The sequence below is a fragment of the Pararge aegeria genome, chromosome 19 (genome assembly GCF_905163445.1).
Source record: "Pararge aegeria chromosome 19, ilParAegt1.1, whole genome shotgun sequence".
Taxonomy (NCBI): domain Eukaryota; kingdom Metazoa; phylum Arthropoda; class Insecta; order Lepidoptera; family Nymphalidae; genus Pararge; species Pararge aegeria.
Window position 1 is genome coordinate 10,947 of NC_053198.1, and position 14,074 is coordinate 25,020.

The 14,074-nt window shown below is 49.9% G+C and overlaps 2 protein-coding genes across 2 annotated transcripts; both read right to left on the reverse strand.

Annotated features, from left to right (window-relative positions):
• Positions 1-8,822: 8,822 nt before the first annotated feature.
• On the reverse strand, positions 8,823-9,528 carry LOC120632377. Its single transcript, XM_039902235.1, has one exon. The coding sequence runs from the start codon at positions 9,502-9,504 to the stop codon at positions 8,857-8,859; it is 648 nt and encodes a 215-aa protein (XP_039758169.1). The 5' UTR covers positions 9,505-9,528; the 3' UTR covers positions 8,823-8,856.
• Positions 9,529-9,533: 5 nt separating this feature from the next.
• LOC120632139 lies at positions 9,534-13,141 on the reverse strand. Its single transcript, XM_039901944.1, is given in 2 exon segments — positions 9,534-12,702; positions 12,704-13,141. Coding segments are annotated over 2 exon segments (3,567 nt in total). The 5' UTR covers positions 13,102-13,141.
• Between the last annotated feature and the right edge of the window lie 933 nt (positions 13,142-14,074).

A 14,074-nucleotide genomic window follows, 5' to 3' on the forward strand; every position in this document is an offset into this window, starting at 1 on the left:
CGTCACACTCATGGCAGATCGGCGAGGCCTCCCTCCTCGCGATCCCGTGCAGGTATTTACCGAAGCAGCCGTGTCCGGTAAGCACCTGCACGAGGCGATACGTCAGCGCGCCATGGCGCCGCTTCAGCCACCGCTCTAGGTTGGGCCGGATGCCCTCCACCGTCCAGATGCCCGCCACCGGGGACTCGAGGTCTTCTCTCCATCTCTGGACCAGGACCTCCCTTCCGAGGGTACGGAGTCTCCCAATCTCCTCGGGTCCTGGTCTCTCCCCTCGAGTCCTCACACTTGACCGGTAGCGGTGCACCTGTGCAAGCACCTCAGCCTGCAGGTCCCACGGCGGGTCGCCAGCAAGGAGTGTGGATGCCGTCCAAGACACCGTACGGTAGCCCCGGATCGCACGCACTGCGATTACGCGTTGCGGTCTCCGCAGGAGTGTTATATTCTGCGGAGACAATGCGTGCACCCATATTGGAGCCCCGTACAGCGCCATACTCCTGACGATACCCGCATACAGGCGCCTGCAGGCTGAGTCCGGCCCCCCGATGTTGGGCAAAAGCCTCCCCAGAGCGGCTGCCGCTCCGACGAGTCTGGGCGCAAGCAGCTCGAAGTGCCCTTTAAAACTCCACCGTCCGTCCAGGGTGAGGCCCAGGTACTTCATCTGGGCCTTAATTTCCACCTGAACACCCTGGACGGTGATTTGGGCACCTCGTGGTGGACCTCTGCGAGGGCCATGGAAGAGGAGGGCCTCGGTCTTAGGGACCGAAACCCTCAGACCCAAGGCCTGGACCCTCCTTGCCACTAGGGACACGCTGACCGTGGCCAGGCGGGACGCCTCCGCAAAGGTGCTCCCGCGTGCCGTGACTAGGGTGTCATCCGCATAGCATAACACCCTTGTCCCCGGCAGCATGGGGGCCCGCAGGAGCCAATCGAAGCCGATGTTCCACAACACCGGCCCGAGAACCGATCCCTGCGGGACCCCATTGAGCACCTTCCGCCGCTCTCGTTGCCCGCCACTCCCCGTCCAGGATATCCACCTATCCTGGAGGTATGACTCCAACAGCCTCCTGAGATACGGAGGCACTTCATGGTACCGAAGTGCCTCTAGAAGAGTCTCAAAGGGGAGGCTGTTGAAGGCATTCGTGACGTCCAAGGAGACGGCGAGAATGACGTCCCCCCCGGCAACTGCCTCATCCGTCAGGGCCTTCAACGACTCTAGGGCGTCAATGGTCGAGCGACCCGCCCTAAAGCCGTACTGCTCCGCCGATAGCCCTGGACCGACAGTTTCCAGATGCCCAACTAGTCGGTCTGCAAGGATCTTCTCAAAGACCTTCCCGACCTCGTTGAGCAAGACTATCGGTCTGTACGCCGACGGAGCGTCCAACGGTCGCCCTGCTTTGCGGATGAGGCACAGCAGTCCCTCCTTCCAAGACTTGGGGAACTGTCCAGCCAGTATACACTGGTTGAACAGCTCCCGGAGTCTTGCCTCGAGGAACTCCCGGGTCATGTATATGACCCGACCCGGGATGCCGTCCGGTCCAGGTGCCGTCTTCTTGGACCGGAGGCGGCCAAGGGCTACGTCCATCTCCTCCCCGGTGATCAGCGGAACAGAACCGCTATCATCCAGGGGGGTGGAGCCCCTTCCGGCCTGGGGTACCATCGTTGGAGGGACATGTCCCTGTGAGTCCGGGAAGAGTCCCTCGACGACGCTCCGCAAGAGCTCCGGCTGGAGGGTCTGGGTTACTGGGGGTCCCTGGTTACGGAGCTTCCTTCTCGCCACGCGATAAGGGCGTCCCCAGGGGTCCCTACTCAGGCCCTCCAGCAGTTCCTCCCGGGCACGCTCCTTGGCGCAGCTTATGGCCAGCTGAAGGGCCCTCTTGGCCTGGCCGTAAACCTCCCGCAGTTGCTCCTCCAGAACTACGTCCAGTCCGTTCCGCCTACGGCACCGGACATAGTCCCTGCGGGCTCGGTGACTGGCGATACGTAGGACCGCGATCTCGTCCGACCACCAGTACACCCGTTTACGGCGGCGCCATCCACGCGCCCTCGGCATTGCAGAGTCGCATACCTCCGTAAGGTCCGCGCGCAGCTGCTCCGCCCGTTCTCCCACACTGGTGTCTCCCTCATCTCCGGAAGAGGCCCACCGTACAATAATGGAGGCCTCTTTGACCAACTCCCGGTCCATTTGGGTGAGACACCAACGTGGGAGGCGACTTGGACCCTGGGGAGGTGCCATCGCGGCCACCGGGGATGTGGAGACCTCAAATCGGACATAATTGTGGTCCGATAGGGTCTCCACCCCGTCCTCTACCCTCCAGTTGGCGACTCTGTCGGCAACCGAGGGGGAGGCAAACGACAGGTCCACGATGGAGCCACCCTGCGCGCGGACGCAGGTATGGGCTGTCCCCCTATTGAGTAGGGAGAGCCCGAGGTGCGCAGCCCACACCAGCACCGCCCCGCCTCTGCCGTCCGAAGTGGGACTCCCCCACGCCTGGCTCTTGGCATTAAAGTCTCCAAGAACCAGGGTTCGCCCTCCATTGTGCCGGCGGACGGCTTCGCTGACAGAGTCGAGGAAATCCTCGAATTCTGCCAGCGTGCGGTTAGGGGAAAAGTACAGGCCGACAATAATGTACTGTCCCCATCCCGCAACCACAAACCCGGGACCCCTTTCGAGAGGTGAGAGGGGAGGACTGGCGCCGTTCGCCGCGACTATGCCAACCGAGCCATACATGTCTCCAACCCAGCGTTCCTGAGCGGGGACATAATATGGCTCGCAAGCCACGACTATGTCGATAGACCACTCTGCGGCGGACTGCAGTAGGAGGTCCTGAGCCCCCGCAGAGTGGTTTAAGTTCGCCTGAAGTACACTGATATGCCGTCTATTCATTTGACGGCATATCAGTGTCTTCGGTCCGCGCTGGGCCACTTCGGTTGCTCTGCGAGGAGACAACTCGGGCCTTCCCTTGAGGGGGGTGGCAGCTCTTCCCCCCCATGATGTGCCCCGACGGCTGAGAGGCGTCCGCGCAGACGGCGCAGCGTATGGGCCTCTCACACCCTGAGTGCCTGTGTCCCTCTTCTCCGCACCGGTAGCACATCTTGCTCCGGTCGGTTTCAGAGGTACACAAGGCTACCGTGTGCCCCATCCCCAGGCACCTGTAGCAGCGAAGAGGGCGCTGCTCCAGGGCCTGGACTCTGACGGAGCTCCAGCCCACCAACAGACGCCCGGCCTCGCAGACCTTTTTGCCCGCATCCACCGGGCAGTAAACGGTGGACGACCCCATGCCCATGGGGCTCCTCTGCACCGGAGTCGCCCTGACCGCAACAATCGAGCAGCCTCCTGCGCGTGCTACAGCCGCCGCCACCTTAACCGCAGTTGCGGAGTCATCCAACCCGGTGACACGAAGGGTCGCCGTTTTTGTAGGGCGAACAACCTCCGCTACCCCCTCCAACGCTTTGCGAAGGTGACCTGCCAATGACTCCGCCTGGTCCTGGGTGTTCTCCTTCGGCAACTCCAAAAGCCTAGCCCCTGTCGCAGAGCGGCGAATCCGCATCCCCGCGCCTATGCCGATCTCTCCCAGGTTGACCCTTTGCTCAGCCTGCTCTAAGACCTGAGCGTAGGTCACACCTCTACTGGCCGCCTCGGGAGCCAGAGTTATGATGACGGCGGCCGTCTTAGGGGGAGCCAGGCTGGGCTTCCGCTTAGGGGCCGCTGCGGGCGGGGGCCTCGGCGTTGACGTCGCGGGATTGGCGCCTGGGGCTTTTTTGCCCCTGGTCTTTCGACCCACCACTTCCGACCAAGCTTCAGCCTCGGGTGCTGTCCGGCTTGAGCCTGCCCTCGCTGGAGGCTCCTCAGGAGTCGCTGGAGCCACGTTCGCTCTGAGGCCCCCCGATCGAGCCGGAGCCGCCTGTGAGGTCCCGGCGGAGCGCGGCGGTGGCGGCCCTCTTCTGTCCGAGGAGAGCGGTGGGCGAGTCACCTTTTCTGGGAGGAGACGCTCCTCGATTCCCGCGAAGCGGGCGTCTAGCATCCTCCCGACTGAGGCCACTATGGAGGCTTTCAGCTCCTCTAATACGTCTGCATTAAAGGCCGCTGCAGGTGGCACGGGCGCTCCTGCCCCTCTCGTCGCTGCTCTAGCCGCCTCTTTGGCCATCGCGGTCTTCATCTCCGCGAAGTCCCGCCGATACGCCTTCTGCTCCGTCCTTATAAGGTCGAGCTCAGAGCGGAGGCGGGCGTTGTCTGCCCGCAAGCGGCGGGTTTCCTCAGCCTCAGTCCGTGAGCTGAGGGCCTCCACTATGGCTTGCAGCTCCGAGGCAGCCTCCTTAAATTTTTTAACGTACGTCCCTTTCAGATTACTGGACTTACCAGCCATCTGAATGAGGGACGCCGTGCTCCTTCCGGCCCAGGCACGCAGCTCTTGCACACCGAGCTTAGTGGGGTCCTCCCGGCAAGACTCTTCGCTCGCCGGTTCCTCCTCCGCATCCAGAACTGCGGTTCGAGCCTCCTGTCCTACTATGCGGTCCTGAAGGAACCGGTTGAAGGCAGCCTCCTTTTGTTCCTCAGCCGCCACCCTGAGTTCATTCATGGCGCTTCTCACGCCATAGTTCCCCCTTGATGCCGGCGTCGAGCACCGCGACATCGACGAGTTCCGGGAGCTCGGCGAGACGGAATCATCCCGGCGCGAGTACCTTGCAACAACAGGGGTACGGGCCGAAGCTCCGCCCCTTACTGCAACCGCCCTGTTGCTCCGGCGTGAACGCGTCTGCATTCCTGGAGCGCCATCCCTCCCCGATGATAATTCATCCGCCATCTCCGACGGTCCACCTGTCTGTAAAGCCAGACAGACCAACAGTCAGGGACAGCCAAACTTAACAATTATCAACACCAAATGAGAAAAACAATAACAACAACCAACAGTCAACAAAACAAGATAAAAATAACGACCTGTGGCCCTTAAAAGGGCCCTTTAACAATCCCCCTATCCCTGTTAAAACTATAATAACAATAACAATAACAAACAAAAACAACCACCCAGAAAAACAACCGAAATCCAACCTAAAATAGACTTAAAACTACAATAACAATAACAATAACGATAACAACAACTACTGACAACAACAAATAACAATAACAGCCACTGCCACTACCACTGGCCCTGAAAAGGGCCTTTGAAAAACCAACGAAAACCAACTTTCAACCTCCTAAAGAAACCAAAAGTCAATCAAAACACCAAAACGAAAGTTCATACAAAGCCAAAAACATAAATTTGACCACAAGATTCGAAACCAGTGCCGTGCCGACACCGTACTCATAGATCTGGCGTTCACACCAATGTTCCAACGATATACAAAAAAGCCAATAGCCGTGGTAGGTTTCGAACCAGTGCCTTCCGCACGAAGTTTGCGTGTATACCAATGCGCCACCGAATGCTTAAAAAAAGCCAATAGCCGTGGTAGGTTTCGAACCAGTGCCTTCCGCACGAAGTTTTTTAACCTAACCTAACCTAACCTAACCTAACCTAACCTAACCTAACCTAACCTAACCTAACCTAACCTAACCTAACCTAACCTAACCTAACCTAACCTAACCTAACCTAACCTAACCTAACCTAACCTAACCTAACCTAACCTAACCTAACCTAACCTAACCTAACCTAACCTAACCTAACCTAACCTAACCTAACCTAACCTAACCTATCCAAACCTTTTAAAACTAGTTGGGATTCCTTTAGACCTAAGCCCACCGGCAACTACGACTAACTAAACACTGATCTAGCTATCTGGCTTTCATCAGTGCATCAACAGCAGCATAACTAGTATTAAAATAGTAATGAGTTTTTATTAATGCATATATTCACATTAAATCTTGAATCTAAAGTCTAAAGGAATCAAAACTAGATTTAGGTTAGGTTAGGTTAGAACATGTATATGAGGGGTGCCCGGCCGCAGGCCGGGCACTTGGGTTCAGTTCAGTCAAAAATTATATATTATTTACTATTATTTATATTTGAATGAGAATGAAAAATAGCAATTATTTTGAATAGTTTTCAGAATGAGACAGACGGGTGTGGTAGGGTAAAATCTCCAATTTAAAGTTCCCTTATTGCGTATATGTTATATGTGTTTGCATAGTACTTTACTATAATGGTAAGCGGTTCGTGTAACGACCTTGCGCGTCTATATTTACAAGTGTGTGGGCAGTTCGTGTATTGATTATTCGATACTTTTGAAATATTTATAATTCTCAAACTCAACTCTATGTCATTACCAGTAATTGTACTGGTACTTGTATAGGATAATTATAAAAAGTATAGTGTGTGCATCTAATCAACCACTGGCACCAGACCCTCAATGCCCTTAGATTTTACCTCGTTAAAATATTTAAAGTGTACTCATTCCGATTACGAGACCTCGTAAGAGTCCCGTATCGTTATTTTTCGTCACTACCTCCGTACCCGTACCTCCCCCCCGTGCAGGGAGTGTGTAATTTGCGCGCCTGCTGCCTTCCTTGGAAGTGGTAGCAGTTTCTCAGGCTCCCTCACCGGAATCGAACCCTGATTCCCCGTTACCGTAGTCGCAGAAACTCATTCCGATTACGAGACCTCGTAAGAGTCCGGTATCGTTATTTTTCGTCACTACCCCTACCCCCCTACCTCCCTACCTCCCCCCGTGCGGGGTACAATATTGATATGATATTAAAAAAATACCATTAATAAATAATATAATAAAAGACCACCACTTTTATAGAGACATAACGCCACTGTGTGGCGCCGCCATCAGACTCGGTACTTCGTCCTCACCGTCACCTTCGCACCTTCGCCCCATATAGTAGTGGCGCGGCGCGACGGGCCTAATGTGTTAGTGAAAAAAAAAAAAAAAAAATTTTAATTAATTGTTATTTTACAATATCTTCTAATATAAATAAGAGTACTTTGTAGTGGTACGTTTTGTTTTTATTTTATTTTTTTAAACGGAAGTGAACCTAAGTGCCCGGCCTGCGGCCGGGCACCCGTCTTATTCATGTTCTAACCTAACCTAACCTATCCAAACCTTTTAAAACTAGTTGGGATTCCTTTAGACCTAAGCCCACCGGCAACTACGACTAACTAAACACTGATCTAGCTATCTGGCTTTCATCAGTGCATCAACAGCAGCATAACTAGTATTAAAATAGTAATGAGTTTTTATTAATGCATATATTCACATTAAATCTTGAATCTAAAGTCTAAAGGAATCAAAACTAGATTTAGGTTAGGTTAGGTTAGAACATGTATATGAGGGGTGCCCGGCCGCAGGCCGGGCACTTGGGTTCAGTTCAGTCAAAAATTATATATTATTTACTATTATTTATATTTGAATGAGAATGAAAAATAGCAATTATTTTGAATAGTTTTCAGAATGAGACAGACGGGTGTGGTAGGGTAAAATCTCCAATTTAAAGTTCCCTTATTGCGTATATGTTATATGTGTTTGCATAGTACTTTACTATAATGGTAAGCGGTTCGTGTAACGACCTTGCGCGTCTATATTTACAAGTGTGTGGGCCGTTCGTGTATTGATTATTCGATACTTTTGAAATATTTATAATTCTCAAACTCAACTCTATGTCATTACCAGTAATTGTACTGGTACTTGTATAGGATAATTATAAAAAGTATAGTGTGTGCATCTAATCAACCACTGGCACCAGACCCTCAATGCCCTTAGATTTTACCTCGTTAAAATATTTAAAGTGTACTCATTCCGATTACGAGACCTCGTAAGAGTCCCGTATCGTTATTTTTCGTCACTACCTCCGTACCCGTACCTCCCCCCCGTGCAGGGAGTGTGTAATTTGCGCGCCTGCTGCCTTCCTTGGAAGTGGTAGCAGTTTCTCAGGCTCCCTCACCGGAATCGAACCCTGATTCCCCGTTACCGTAGTCGCAGAAACTCATTCCGATTACGAGACCTCGTAAGAGTCCGGTATCGTTATTTTTCGTCACTACCCCTACCCCCCTACCTCCCTACCTCCCCCCGTGCGGGGTACAATATTGATATGATATTAAAAAAATACCATTAATAAATAATATAATAAAAGACCACCACTTTTATAGAGACATAACGCCACTGTGTGGCGCCGCCATCAGACTCGGTACTTCGTCCTCACCGTCACCTTCGCACCTTCGCCCCATATAGTAGTGGCGCGGCGCGACGGGCCTAATGTGTTAGTGAAAAAAAAAAAAAAAAAAATTTAATTAATTGTTATTTTACAATATCTTCTAATATAAATAAGAGTACTTTGTAGTGGTACGTTTTGTTTTTATTTTATTTTTTTAAACGGAAGTGAACCTAAGTGCCCGGCCTGCGGCCGGGCACCCGTCTTATTCATGTTCTAACCTAACCTAACCTATCCAAACCTTTTAAAACTAGTTGGGATTCCTTTAGACCTAAGCCCACCGGCAACTACGACTAACTAAACACTGATCTAGCTATCTGGCTTTCATCAGTGCATCAACAGCAGCATAACTAGTATTAAAATAGTAATGAGTTTTTATTAATGCATATGTAGGGGCCAGGGCAAGTGAAAACACAGGGTTTCTTTAAGTGACTTGGCTGACAGAACGTGTGTAGCGGTTGGCAAAATTTAAACGATGCGGCTGCGGTCGGTTGCGGTGAACGTCTACAATTTGAACCGCCGCGGACGTCAGAATAACGGTTTGCCGCCCCCGCCACCTACGTTCCGTTTTTAGCACATTATTTATTAAAACCATAGACAATCATTTATTTCAGCTTAAATTATATAATATTAATTATTTATAATTTATTAATTAATAATTAACAAGAGGGCTTTTTGCGTCGCTAACATATTCCCCCCCAGTGCTGGGCTCAGCACTCTTCTCCAACAGGTAGGATTGCGACGCGTACTGCAGGCCTCCTTAGCAGCCCCGACTTCGTCCGCACGTCCACCACTCGCACGCGCCCGTCCCTTCCTGGCAGCACCGCCTCGATGATGCCTCGGGGCCAGACGCCTCGCGGCATATTGGGATCGACGATGACGACTAAGTCGCCGATCTGTAGTGGTTGGGATTCGTGATGCCATTTCTTCCGTGGTAGCATCTGTGGTAGGACTTCTTTCACCCAGCGACGCCAGAACTGGTCAGCCAGGAGCTGTGAGATGCGCCACTGCTTCTTCAGGAACAAGTCGGAGTCATCAAATGCCCCGAGCAATGGAAGGTTCGAGGAAGTACCTAAAAGAAAATGGTTAGGGGTAATCGCCTCTGTGGTAGCAGGCTCAACAGAGACGTGAGTGAGAGGTCGACTGTTGACTATCTGTTCGACCTCTGCCATCAGAGTGATCAAGACTTCCTCTCTTGGAACTCTTTCTTTGAGGATAGCCTTGAGCGACGTTTTCACGCTTCTAATCAGGCGTTCCCAGGCCCCACCCCAGTGGGGACTCAACGGCGGTATAAAAGTCCACGTGGTGCCGTAATTCACGGCCTCCTTTTTCAGTATGTCCTGGTCCAACTCATGCATCGCCTTCTTCAATTCATTAGCTGCGCCTCTCAGGTTAGATCCATTAGCAAATTTGACGGCCAGCCACGTCGCGACGCCATTCTTCTAAGGGCCATTATTAGGGAGTCCGTGGTAAGTGTTTGCACCAGTTCTATATGAATAGCCCTTACAGTCATGCATGTAAATAGCACGCCATATCTTATTTGATGCCGTCGTCCGACAGCTATTTTCATAGGACCAAAGAGGTCCAACCCACAATAGGTAAAGGGTCGTTGATGGTGTGCTAGCCTCGCCTCCGGTAAGTCTCCCATCCTTGGCGGTTGCGGCCGCGCCTTGCGGATTCGGCATAGCACGCATTTTGATACTATATTTTTGACCGTTGGGCGAAGCCGCAATATCCAAAATCGTTGCTTTATTTCATTTATTACAGTTTCGTGATTTCCATGGGCGAATTTTTTATGGTAATGCATTATGATAAGCCTTGCTGTGGGATGACGTCCATCTAAGATTATTGGATGCTTCATATCTCTTGCTATTCCAGGCGCAGCATCGATGCGGCCTACCACCCGGAGGACACCCTGCTCGTCGAGGAACGGTGATACGGTAAGTAAATTACTTTTCCTATCTAATGATTTTCCTTTTTTCAGCTGTTCCAGGTCTTCAACAAATGATTGAGCCTGTGCGTACCGCATCAATAACTTCTCCGCGCGGTCTGTCATTGCACCGTCCACTTCACCGGTACGCTTCCTGCATAGCTTATCCACAAACGCCAACACCATGCATGTAGATTTCAAAAGGCGAATCCACGAAGAAAACCTCTCAGGATCAGGACAGGCCGGTAAGCATAGTGTAATTTTCCCTATCGTAGCTACATATTCAGTGACATTTTGAACAGTCGAATTAGATATTAGCAGGTCTTCAGGCCAATCAGCTTCGTTGCAACATAGAAAACTAGGGCCGTACAGCCATGCGCCTTCTAATATAGCCATGTCGCATTCTTCCCTAGTGGCAGCGTCTGCTATGTTCAGCCTGGTAGGCACATAACGCCATTCGCTTGAACAGGTAAGTTCATCAATCTCCCCTAATCGATGCGCTACGAACGTTTGGTAATTCCGAGCGTCGTTTCTTATCCAATGCAGTACAGTAGTTGAGTCACTCCAAAAGTATTTATTTCGTGGTTTTATTTTATGTTGTGTAACTATAGTGTCCGCCAATCTAGCGGCCAAAACTGCAGCCTGAAGTTCAAGCCGTGGTACCGATAGTGATTGTTTTATCGGCGCCACCTTACATTTACTCGCGATGAAAGCAACGTATATTTTATCATTCCTTTCCCAGCGCCAGTATGCGACGGCGCACATCGCCTTTGTTGACGCGTCGCTAAAAACATGTAATGCGAGTTTATCGTAAACACCGCTGCCCCCGCTGTTCAGTGCACTAGGTACGTCTTCCATCTCGCTCGCCCGTGCTGCCGCGAGATAATGACGTGGTAAAGATATTTGACTGATACCTTTTAGCGATTTAAGCCATTCGGTCCACTTAATATAAAGTTCATCCGTAAGTGATTCATCCCAGCCAATTCCGGATTGCCATGTTTCTTGTAGAATTATTTTTCCTCTAATAGTGAATGGTGATAAGAACCCAAACACATCGAATATTGACATAATAACTCGTAGCATTTCTCTCTTTGTAGGTATTTTTTCACCCGCGACTATGTTGGTAGGAATACGCTTGAATGATACGTCAAATCCTAAGGTATCTTGTTTAGGAAACCACATAAGACCTAAAGTGCGTTCTGAATGCTGTTCAATATCGAACCTTACAGCAGTAGGTCCTAAGGCTTCGGTTGAAATGTAACTTAAAACTTCTTTGAAGTTGCTTGTCCAGTTTCTTATTTCGAATCCGCCGTGAATGAAAGTAACCTCCTTTATTAACTGCCTCGCTGTTTCTATGCTATCAACGCTGTCGATATAGTCGTCCATATAGTGCTGCTGCAGGATGGCTTTTACTGCGGCTGGCTTCGATGATTCATACCTCTGTGCGTTCTTATTTTTAATAAATTGAGCGATGAACGGTGAACAGTTAGCGCCAAAGATTAAAGATGTCATGGCGTAGACTTTTAATTTATCCTTAGGGGTATCTCGCCATAAAAATCGTAAAGCATCTTGGTCTTCAGGTAGGATTTTTATTCTGAGGAACATGTCTTTTATGTCCCCCGTTATCCCTATTCTATGTTCCCTAAAACGCATCATTATTCCCAGCAGTGAAACGAGCAGGTCCGGGCCCTTTAAAAGGTAATCATTAAGGCTAACATTTTGAAACTTAGCCGCAGCGTCGAAAACTAATCGCAATTTTTTTTTATTAGGATTATCGACTCCAAAATGTGGTAAGTACCAGGTTCTAGGACTCCAAGATATGTCTACTACTTGTTTTGCGTAGTTGTTTTGAAATAAATGTTCGATTCTTTCCTTGTATCGTGAAGCATATCCTACGTCAGCTTTCACTTTCTTCTCTATCCCCTTCAACCTTGACATGGCGTACGTAAACGAGTTAGGCATCTTTGCATTGCTGTCTCTCCACGGCAGACCAACATACCACCTTCCCTGTATTAATTTACACGTTTTCTCCAGGTGCGCTTGAGCGCGTAGGTCATCAGAGTTCCCTCGTGGTTTAGCGGTGACCCCCAAGGAGTCTATAGCGAAGGAACGTCGGACCTCTTCATGTATCTCACGGAGTAGGTCTTCTTTTTCTGTGTCTAGGCCACAGTGGTTGAAGCTGAGAAGCAGAGTAGAATGCAACAAACAATTGACGGATTGTGTTCTGGTACAACCATGGAGGCACCATCCTAGTGGAGTAAGAGTAGCATACGGTTCCCCTGGTTTGCCTTCTAGAACTTGTAATGGTAATAATACGTGATAGTTATCTTGCCCTATTAGCAGCTGTGGCTTATAATATTCAAGATTAAGTTGATTTTTTATTTGAGAAATATGTCCATATCGAGAAATACCTAAATTAGAGGTATCTTGAGCAGGTAAATTCAGATCGCTAACGCTATGCGCCGTAAGTGTAAATAGCTGGCCGTCTTTGTTGGATGCAGTGAAATTTACTATCTCGCTGTCGCATTCTAGCTCATTAGTGTCCCATGCGCCGCGCACACGCATAGTTTTTCTATGTCCGCGTAGCCCCACTCTTGCGGCTAGTTCCGAGTTCATTAGCGTTACAGTCGAGCAACGCGGCAGTTGTTACAGTTCCCATCGGTCCGTGTATTTGTACCGTTACAACCTTTAATAGTACCTGGCGATTGTTTTCTTTAATGTGCGTTACTTGTTGTGCTTCGGTAGTGGGTTCGCGTTCAGAAGACTCGTGTAGGCCCGTAGTGTTATCATTTCCCGTACTGCTCTTCTCATAATGTAACAATCGGTGATGAGCCTGCCCGCAATTGTTTTTATCACAAGCAGGCGCCGGGCAAATATCCCTGTCGTGCTTCGTGGGTGACAGACATTTATAACATATACCGTACCGCTTTACGTGACGCCACCGATCCTTTCGTAGTGCCTTTTTGAATACTTTGCAATCCGGTAGATTGTGTTTCGGCCCGCTGTAGCAAAACCGACATTTCATACCCGCGTCCGTGTTAGATTCGCTTTGTAATAACACATGAGATTTGTTTACATAGTTTACGGCATATTTTCGCTTTGAAAAGTTTTGATCGGTTTTGATGCTATTAATATTAATCGCGGTTTTTGTAGTTTTAACTGCTTCCTCTTTTAAAAAATCGGATAATATTACGAGTTTGGCTTTAGATCCGTCGGTTATAAGCGGATAGCTGTAGTCCGTCCATTTTGATAACAAAACCGTTGGGAACTTAGACAACACGGCCGACATGATATTCATGTTTTTTAGGTACTCATCTTCACCGATAGCGAGGACTGCTGCAACGAAATTTTGAACTTTAACGGAAAACTTGACTATATCCTTATGATATTCCTGTGCCATTGCTGGAAGCTTCTGGACATCTTGTACTATTCTAGTGATAATAATATCGGGGTTACCAAATTGTAGCTCCAGTGCTGACATTACTATGTCCGGTGTGGTGGCGCTAATCAGCAGCGCCGTGACGGCTTCCTTTGCTGGTCCGCGGAGGCAACTACGTAGCCTCCACAGATTCTCCCTGGGGCTAAAGCTACATACTTTTGTGGACTCGTCGTAAGCTTGCTTAAAATAAAGCCAGTCCATGGGGTCGCCCGCAAACGTTGGTAGATCCTTCTGTGTGCTAATACGGCTTAAAAACTTATGTGTTTGTGCATGTGGTGCGTTGTGCTTAGCAATAGTTGCCATTTCTTTGAGTGCGCTAGCCAGCATGTGTACAGTCCCATCAGTGCCACCGCCTATAGCGGCGGGCGGGCACAGCTCGCCTAAATCTGAACCATCCTGCTGTGCTGACTGCTCGTGCTGACTGTGCTCTAACCATTTCTCTACAGAACTATTATGATTGCTACGCACCTCATGCTCCTCCGGTAGTGGACTGTATGCTTCCTCATCTAGTGCTGCCATATCAGCTTGCAACCTTTTCTCAATTAGCTGCATCTCAATA

Excerpts from the sequence above, each read along its gene's own strand:
- LOC120632377 (XM_039902235.1), bottom strand. The coding sequence starts at position 9,504 with ATGCATGAGTTGGACCAGGACATACTGAAAAAGGAGGCCGTGAATTAC.